Source organism: Mandrillus leucophaeus, unplaced genomic scaffold, assembly GCF_000951045.1.
Source record: "Mandrillus leucophaeus isolate KB7577 unplaced genomic scaffold, Mleu.le_1.0 Scaffold159, whole genome shotgun sequence".
Lineage (NCBI taxonomy): Eukaryota > Metazoa > Chordata > Mammalia > Primates > Cercopithecidae > Mandrillus > Mandrillus leucophaeus.
Window position 1 is genome coordinate 1,823,288 of NW_012101576.1, and position 9,833 is coordinate 1,833,120.

Here is a 9,833-nt window from a genome sequence, read left to right on the forward strand (position 1 = left end):
TCCAGCCTGAGAGTCTTAAAAAAAAAAGGAAATATAGTTTCTGGCCCATGTGTGATTGGTCATATGAGTCAAATTGGTGGATTCCTAAACTGGATTTTGACCCTGGGATCCTTTAGCAATGGATGAAGTTTGAAATTTGAGTTGGCATGGTCTGCTGGCCATGGTTGGCAGGGCCTATCTTGGCCCCTACTCTTTACTGTCTACTATGTGGTCTAAGGTAAGTCTTTAGGTCTTTGTACCTAAGTTTCTTCCATAAGATCAGGTGGGGTTTTCAACCTATTTCCTAATTGTTTTACAAGTTAAGAGATCTGCACTTAGAAAATTAGTTGAACAGGAGAAACCCCTTACTGAATAGTCACTGTGAAAGTTTTTATTCCAGCAAGAAAAAAAATTTATGGTGTGATGATAACCCAGGACTTGAAGGAATAAGACCATTTGAAAAATGAATTAATATTTGTACCTATTCATTCCCAAGTCTTTGCTTCCATAGCCCCTCAAATGAGAATGCAAATTACTGACCAACCTTTTGATATTCCTTTCAGGGACACCTGTGTGGTTCTTTGTGAAAATTGCTCCAATTCGAAACGAACAGGATAAAGTGGTTTTATTTCTTTGCACTTTCAGTGACATAACAGCTTTCAAACAGCCAATTGAGGATGATTCATGTAAAGGTTTGTAATTCTCACTTGTACAGATACATTTATGCCTTTTTTGTCTTTAGTGTGGCTCTCATTACAGAGAATTTGTGGTTGTCAAGGCAATCACTTTACAAACCTCAAGATTCTAACTTTAATTTGTATGGAGCAAAGCACTGTGTCATTTCGGAGTGTATCCAGGGAGGAGAAGGGGAGAAAAAACACTTTGTTTAGGAAAGCATTTCAATCAATTTCATACCTTTAATAATTAACCCTTTCCGATATTAGTTAGGCAGAAGAAGATAGTTTGGCAACTCTAGTATCATCAGAATCTTTTTAAGTTTTCACATAACAAATGTCAGTCATACAAATGGGGTGGTCTATGGCTACATTCATCTGCTTTATATATAAACTTTCTTAGATTTGACTGAATTCTAGCACTTCAAGGTTGTTACAGCAGACTTTAGCACATCTTTGTGTCTGTGGTTGATTAAGTCTGTGACTGGTTAATTCATTTGGAACATGACATTAATGAAGCCAGGTCCTGAGTAACATTTCTATATGGGTCATTTAATTAGCTGTGTGATCACAGATTTTAGCACTCATCTCAGCCATATCATATGCATGTATTGTTTGCATAACATAGGGGACCCAGGAAAGGAGATGGCTCAGGGTTTCTGCAACAACTGTATCCCTGAAGAGGTTCAGCTCATCAGGACATAAAAAAGATGGCAAGTTAGTCCCAGAGGTTTTGGATTAGGGGATGACATAGAACCTCTTTCCCATCCCTCGTTCATAGCTTACACTCAAGATAACCAAGAGGCTAGGAGTTTTTTCATGTTGCAGTGCTACCTGGCTCTGTGGTTGATTTTTCAGCTCTGCTGGCGAAGTCTGCTCCTTGTGGTTTCCTGAGATGTAGCAAAGAGGTGAGAGCGGAGTCCAGGGGAGAGTTAAACTGAGACATATTATTTTTGATGTGACAAAATTTTTGTTGTTAAATGAGCATTATAGGAGGAAATAAAAAGCATTATGTGGATGCTCTCTCAAGGGCTGTGTCCTCTGAGGGTATTTAAAATCCTGGCACATTTAGCCACTCACATTTATGGAGTTCCGAGCACAGTACTGTGAATACCAGTGCATCCTATTTTTTTAAAACTGTCTGATAGCTCACTAACTCAATTTCAGCTTGCCTTTTGGTTTTAAGACTGCAGCAGATGCAGTCTCTCAACCAGTGTTTCAGCCACCTGAGTCTCCCTTTGCTTACAGATACATGATTGCCCGATTTCTAGTTTCTAATTTGAAGATTTCTCAGTGCAGTAGCTATTTCGTGGCAGTGGGTTCACTCATGATTAAGTATCATCTTGTTACCATATAGAAAGGCCAGTTGCTTTTTTAACCTAATAAACTCAAAAGTAGTATTTTGAAGGCAATTGAATATTTTTACACTTATTTTTGCAATTTTTCTCTTAAAAATTTAAGACATGTGATTTGGTTGAATCAAAATGTTTTTTTTTTATTACCACCGGAACATTCGTAGGTGATGTGCTGTTATTATTTAGTAGGAAAAGCATACCTAACAGAATGCTCCGTACCTGGCATGTAGGTGCCTGCATTTGATGCTCATGAAACCTAAAGAGGGATAAATCAGAGTGATGTAGTGAGACTTACTTAGGTTTATTTTCCAGGAATAAAATACTCCACTTCATTTAACCTGCCTCAATGATGCATTTCTCTGTTGATAAGAGTTTTGGTATATACACATACATACTTACAGACACTCATGAGGACATACACACACATTTACTCTGTTTCTTCTTAGCTGAGGGGACCAGATATTAATTGTTTTTGTCAGTGAAATAAATAGGAGTAACTTCTGGCTGGATTCATAAAAATTTGACACACACACGTTAGCCCTCGATGTAGGAATCCTGCTAGTAGACCACGCTTAATGTCTCCTCAAAGACATGGCTTTATAAGCCTGTCAATTTCAAATGCCATGGCAGATATGTTCAGACCTTCCCACTTGCCATGTCATTGTGCCCCTGGCCCACTGTGGTTTGGTGGTCTGCTTAGGACAAGTCAAACTTTATATCAGTGTGTTTATGATGGAAGCACATGATCATTCTCTAGGCCTTGTTATTTTAAGTCTATAAACTGCAATTTTTGCTACAGGGATCAAGTCTAGATCCTAGAAAATATGCTGCCATGTGGCTGCATTATCTCCTGGCTTGACATTTCTTCTTGGATGTACTCTCAGCAGCTTCTTTCCGGGAGACCAGCTGGGTTTTCAGTACAGCACCTCAGTCACCATTAAGAATCTTGAGTCTTGCTGACTTAGGCTTGTTTAGAATTTACTTTGGAGATGAAATGGAAATGTGGATAATCTAAAACCCTAGAAAATTCCCAGATAATTGCTCTTTGGCATAGCCCCATGGGATGTTTTCCCACCACCATATTAGCCTTTTAAATCAGTTGTGTTCAAATTGTCTTTAAAATTACTTTGTTTTCTCAGATCATGTAGTACCTAATTTGGGGACTTGGGGCTGGGGTGGGTACATCCTGATAGTGACGCAAGAAGCCAGTTTGTGCCCCCAGTTTTCCCACAAATCACCCGCAAAGGGTCCAACACATGGGATAATTGACAGTAGCCTATTTCAGGATCTGACACAAAGTAACTTCTCTTCTACCCAGAGCCTCAGGCAGAGGGGATGGGTCCTGGAAATGCTTTCAGAGTCCCCTCTGTCATTTGGTGTACCAGTTCTCACCGTCCTTTTTATGAGCTAGGTAGGCCTCTGACTTCCTCATCTTCACTTTGCTCTCTGTCTTTTGACAGTAATTCTCTTACTCTCTGACAAATAGTGCCCACGGATGGCATGGAGCAGGGAATGAAAGTCAAGTTAGGTTTGCTGTTTGCTAACAGTTCTGGTGTGTGTGTGTGTGTGTGTGTGTGTGTGTGTGTGTGTTTGTGTGTGTGTGTGTGTGTGTGCTTAAAGGCTGAATGAGAGAGTAGGTAGGAATTCCTGCCTAAAATGAGAATCTGTGATGATCCAGTGATTTCATTTGTTCCTTATCTCTTGCTTTTTCTTTTGTTGTAGATAATTGGGAGTAGGCTGTGGGATATGTTTCTGTCACGTTCTCTCTTCTGAGTCAGGAGGGTTGGGCAAATGAGTATAGAATTAGAGTGTAAAGCTCAGAATTTTCTCTCTTTACATTGCTCACCAAAGGATGAGTCAGTCCTCTTGTTTTCTCTATTATCCCACCAACTAATGTCATATTAAAGGAGCAAATTCATTTTCAAAGATTCACTTGTTTACTTCTAAATTCAGAGTTAAACTTAAGGCAAATGCAGACAACAAAAGGAATGCAAAACTTTGGAGTAGGTTTCTAAGAGCCAGAGATTTAGAATATTGCAGGATGAAGGCTCTGGCAAACTGTTGTAACTGTTCACCCTTCTCCATGTATCTTCATGCTGGACATGGGAGAAATAGTAATAGACACAAGTCGCAGGCCCCACCCCCCTTCAATGTTAACATTTTATGTCTCTGCCCTTAGGCTGATGGGAAAGTGATGATTTAGTGACTGCTACTTGAAGAAGCCATTCTAGATTTTTGGTGCTTTGTACATTGGTAAGGAAAAGATTGTGGGAGGAGACTTGAGGACGCTTAGGCAGTGGTCCACACTGACTCTCCATGCTGTACCCTGTGTTGACTATTCTCTGCTGGATGTTTGGATTATGCTATCAACTCCTCTGAATTTCTGACCCTGTATCTCAGGATAAGGCTGTCCTCTGTCTTTTTTGGTACCCCTGGACTTACTCTCAGAGGAATTGGAATTCTAACTCATCCCAGCACCATCTCTTCTGGCCTGAAAAAGAAAGATTCAGGCTCATGGGTGGCTCAGCTAAGTTGACACCCACCAGCCATTGTCGGGTCAAGACAGGGTAAAAGCCATTTCTCCATTCCTGAGAATGGAGAAAAGACCCAGTAAATACCTTTTAGCTGATTGCTAGATTGTATACTGTGTTCCTCTCCTTTTGTCTTTTTTCTTTCTATACTCTTCCTCTTCTGCTCCTGCCCACTTCCCCTCTCATTTTCCTGATCATGTATGGTTTCAATTTTCTCATGGCATCCACAGCTCTGCTATGCCTAACTTGCTGGTGACATTTGTGATGGAACTGGAAGAATCCTGGGCCAGGGGTTTCTTCATTTGAGCACTATTCAGCGTTGAACTTACAAGTGGGATGTAATTGGAGGAGTGGGTGCAGAAATGCCTGGCAAAAGAGAGGCACAGAAATACCCCCTAAAACTGAAGAGAGTTTGTGAAATGGGCTGCCTATCCTTTGGGACCTTATATCTATTGCAAATCCAGACAGAAGTAGGGTGATGAGAGAAAAAATATTTGTTCTTTATTTGTCCAATACACCTATTGTATTCACTTGTTGGGTGCTTGGCCTCATGCTAGGTGCTGGACACAAGGAAATGCCTGCGATAGAGCCTCTGAGTCTATTTGGGAGAAGGCATAGGCAGGTAAGCAAATAAAACAGTAAAGCACAGTCAGTGATCTAATATATGCCTGCCTAAAGCAAGTTGGGGTTCAATACAGGGAGCAGGTAAGCCTGCTAGGGGTAGGCCAGTATCCTTCCTTGAAGGATGACAATGAATCACGTGGAAAGTGACTGTCTGACTTCCCCTGAGCAAGACCATTTTGAGCTAAGTTCGGTTTGGGTTGTCCCCTCCCATTTGGCCTTTTGGACAATAGGAGTTTCACTTTCTCCAGAAATGATTCTTCTGATGGGTCTGCTGTAAGGGACATTGTTGGTCCAAATTGTATGTATTATCTTCCACCAAATTGGTTTGCTCTTCATATGTTTTTAATCTCCTTGAATAGCTGTCACCCCAGTTGTCACCCAAACCAGAAACTCAGGAGCCACCTAGGTTGCTTTTTCTTTTCCTCTATAGCTATTTTTTTCAGAGTCCTGACTCTGTAGCTGCCCTCAAGTCTCCCCTTGACCCCGGCCCAGGCCGCAGCATTGGTCCAGGCCCACATGGTCTCTTGCCTGTTGTCCTAACATACCTTCTCTCTGTCTTTTTTTTTTTTTTCCAGCCCACTATCCACTTTGTTGTTCTGTTCATTTAAAATGCAAATTGGCATGTGTATCTCCCTCCTCACCACATTTAAAGTCCTTCAGTGGCTCTCAGTGGGTTTCAGGATGAAATTCAAGGTTCTTAACTTACCTTGTAGGTTTTTACTGTCCAGGTTCTTCTTGGTTTGGCCCCTGCCAACCTCTTTAGCATCATCTCAGGACATGCCTGGCTTCCCCCTCCCACTTATAAGCCATGGCCCTTCATCCAGCCATTCCGAATGTCTTGTTCTTCACTGACATATTACCCTGTTTTATAATTTTCTGCCTTTGTAGGTGCTGTTCCTTCTGTGTGGGATGTCTTTCTTTCCTTAAGTCTACCTAATTCCTACTCATTGTTTAAAACTTTGCTCTAGTGCCATTTCCTTCAGGAAACTTGCTTTGTCTCCCCAGCCTGGATTAGGTATATGCCTTCTTTTGACAGTCTTGGCCATAGCATTCTGTACTCATCCCTGTCATAGAACTTAGTTCACTATGTCATGATTTCATAATTGTCAGTCTTCCCTGCTACAGTGTGTGCTCTCTGAGGCCAGAATCTGTGTCTTATTCATGTTAATATCTCTAGTATCTAGTACCATACCTGGTACCTAGTAATTATGTTTATAGAATTAACACATGAGTGATTGAATCTATTTTTTCATCTGGCGAGGCATGATTGCCATTATAAAGTATCTATAGCACAGGAAAGAAAATATGGGTTTGGGAACTTGGGTAAAAACTTATTTCCTTCCTTCCTGCCCATCCTGGGTAGAAGTGTGATGCAAATTTCACACTGTTCATCCATCTCCTTTTCAACACCCACTCACCTTCCCATGCCCTTGCTCAGCCAGCCGAGAGCCCACGCTTTTAAGAGCCCACTCTTGCAAAGAGAATCAGGGCTAGTCCAGAGAGTGAGGGGCTATCCTGAGTCTAGGGAAATGCCCAGAGGTCCAGGGATATTCCTTTTTATTCTTTTATGTTATATCAGGTGATGAACCAAGGGGTTTGCGGCACCTGCTCTGCCAGCTCCCTCTCATCACGGTTCTCACAGTATATAGATCACGCTGGTGGTGGTGGTAGGGTGGGTGCAGAGCCCTTGCTGATGTTTACATACACAACTGACTGAAAAATAAACTCTCTGCTCTTCTCGAAAAGCTTTTTGGAATCCAGTTTCAGCTGTATTTTAAGCTAAAGTAGAGCCTTCCTCTGAAAGTGACTTTTAAAAAATCTTAATTCATAGTTCCCATAGCACATTCATTGACATTGGGGGAGATGTCAAAGACCCCTACAGAGTCCATGCTGTCCCCTCCTGTTAACATTAGTGGGATACCCCACCCGCCCACAGTCAAACCACTATGCGTATCTTTTCAAGCCAATCCCAGCAGTTCCACATTTCTGCTTCGTGGCATCAGGGTGGATGAAAGCACTACTGGCTTTTTATTGAAGCCTGGCACTTCTGGAATGAGACAAAAAAGAGCTGATTTGCTATTCTTACTATCTTGACAAAAATTTATCCAGTTTATGATTCTCAAAGGTTGTATAGAAAAATAAAATATGGACATTCTTCTGCTTAACTCCATTGTCCTCTGGATTCTATCTTGGAAAGTTGCTCCAGGGTAAAATTTGGCAGATGAGATTTCTACTGGAAGGTGCTGAATGCTTCTAAACTCTAAAGGATATAAAAAAATAAAATCACCTAGTCCTGCTTTTAGCTGTAATGTAAAAATAGTTGCATGCTCTGTTTATTTGCTATATACCCCATGTCTGGGTTTTTGGAGCTCCTAAAACCTAATTCCTGATTCTTGAGAATCCTGACAGGACTTCAAGGGTCTCATGGGGCAACTGCATGGTCATAACCTTGATGTAGATGGGTTGTTGAGTGTTGAAATGGACAGTTGTCTTTGGGGGCCTTTAAAAGGTGTCAAGATCACTCAGACATCTTCGATTCTCAGTAAAGACCTGTCACCAACCATCTTTCTTCCATCCTAAAGCAGACTAAAATCTACCACTGCTTTTCCCCCACCTCCCCAGGGGTTGAAATCATTTCTTACTCCTCTGGCCTTGGAGAAGGTAATGCATAGAATGGCTATTGAACTAGCTTGTCCATTTAAAACCCAGAACCAGTTGTTTCTGCAAGATCAGGTAGCCTGGGGATTGGGAACAGCCTGAGCCAAGTTACCAAATCAGAGAACCATCTCAATTACCTGGTATTATCTGGTGAAGAAGGCTTGGGCCATAGTGGAGAGATGTGCTAGACTCTCATTGTCCGGGCAGTCTGTGTCTTAGTCTCCCTATTTGTAAAATGGTACTAAAACCTGCTCTACCAGCTTCACGAACTATGATTAGGATGAAGTGAAAGTGCAGGGGAAAAGCAAATTGCGACACACAAGGTGCTTTTCTGAGCAGTGGGTCTTGCTTGCAGGGATGCAGAGTGACTGTTGGGAGCTTAGGAGGGCATTGGGGGTGTCTGTTTCTGACAATATAGCTTCTAACGTGAATGTCTGTGCACCTTTGGGATGTGGTTGACCCTGTCTTTTCACTCTTCTACTTGCTTCAGGCTGGGGGAAGTTTGCTCGGCTGACAAGAGCACTGACAAGCAGCAGGGGTGTCCTGCAGCAGCTGGCTCCAAGCGTGCAAAAAGGCGAGAATGTCCACAAGCACTCCCGCCTGGCAGAGGTAAGAGCAAGGGGTTAGCTCATCTTGAGCCTCACTTTTAGGGGGTGCATGGGCTGAGACAATGGCACAAAACTAGGTGCTATCATGGAGAGGACCTTCAGGACCCCCAGACGCCTGTCTTGGCTGGGCTTACACACCACAATGTGTGACACTGGGTAAGTGACCTAACTCCTTTGAGCTTTATACTTTCCCATGTGCAAAAGCAGGCTGGAAAAGCTCTGTTTCAGCTTGCTTGAGATTAAAAGTGTCAGATCACTTTTTTAAGGAGCTAGAAGTGCTTCGTGTACAGGAAGGAGTTTTTACACAATTTTGTTATTAGAGCAATACATACCATTATAGGCAAAGAAGATACAGGAAGTGAAAAGAAGAAAATAAAAATTACCTGCAATCTCAACAACCACATGGCATTTTACATTTTTTTGGTGTGTGCATTTAACTTGTTTCTTTGTAGATATCCTATTTCCTAAACTCTAAGAAATTCATTTTTTCATGTTAATGTTTATGAAGTTGAGACACATCTAGCAATAGTGTGTACATTAAATGTGATTATGTTGCTTTTTCTTCACTTTATATAATCATGAGCATTTTTACATGTTAATGAATATACTTAAAATTATTATTATTTTGGTAATCTTTGTAGTAAGGAAAATTTGGCATTCTTCTTTTTGCTGGGGTAAGTGAGTGGTTAGGAAGCCTTGACAAGGTATCTTGTTAGGCTTCATGCACCCAACTTGTCATTATCTGCCTTTGATGGTGCCTGGTCTTTATTTTTATTTTATTTCATTTAAAAAAAATTTTTTACTTCTTTTTATTATACTTTAAGTTCTAGGGTATATGCGCACAACGTGCAGGTGTATTACATAGGTATACATGTGCCATGTTGGTTTGCTGCACCCATTAACTCATCATTTACATTAGGTATTTCTCCTAATGCTATCTCTCCCCCTGTCCCCCATCCCACTACAGGCCCTGGGGTGTGATGTTCCCTGCCCTGTGTCCAAGTGTTCTCATTGTTCAGTTCCCACCTATGAGTGAGAACATGTGGTGTTTGGTTTTCTCAGTAAAAACCTGTCACCAACCATCTTCCTCCCATCCTAAAGCAGACATTGTGATAGTTTGCTCAGAATGATGGTTTCCAGCTGCATCCATGTCCATGCAAAGGACATGAACTCATCCTTTTTATGGTTGCATAGTATTCCATGGTGTATATGTGCCACATTTTCTTAATCCAGTCTATCATTGATGGACATTTGGGTTGGTTCCTAGTCTCTGCTATTGTGAATAGTGCTGTAATAAACATATGTGTGCATGTGTCTTTATAGTAGAATGATTTATAATCCTTTGGGTATATACCCAGTAATGGGATTGCTGGGTCAAATGGTATTTCTAGTTCTAGATCCTTG

The 9,833-nt window shown here is 41.4% G+C and overlaps 1 protein-coding gene across 2 annotated transcripts in view; it reads left to right on the plus strand.

Annotated features, from left to right (window-relative positions):
• KCNH1 (potassium channel, voltage gated eag related subfamily H, member 1) overlaps positions 1-9,833 on the plus strand; it is a 468,531-nt gene that overhangs the window by 43,470 nt on the left and 415,228 nt on the right. For both annotated transcript variants that reach the window (XM_011975802.1, XM_011975801.1), the window contains exons 4-5: positions 543-671; positions 8,312-8,430. In XM_011975802.1, the coding sequence (XP_011831192.1) occupies positions 543-671; positions 8,312-8,430 (248 nt within the window). The remainder of the gene's footprint in view (positions 1-542; positions 672-8,311; positions 8,431-9,833) is intronic.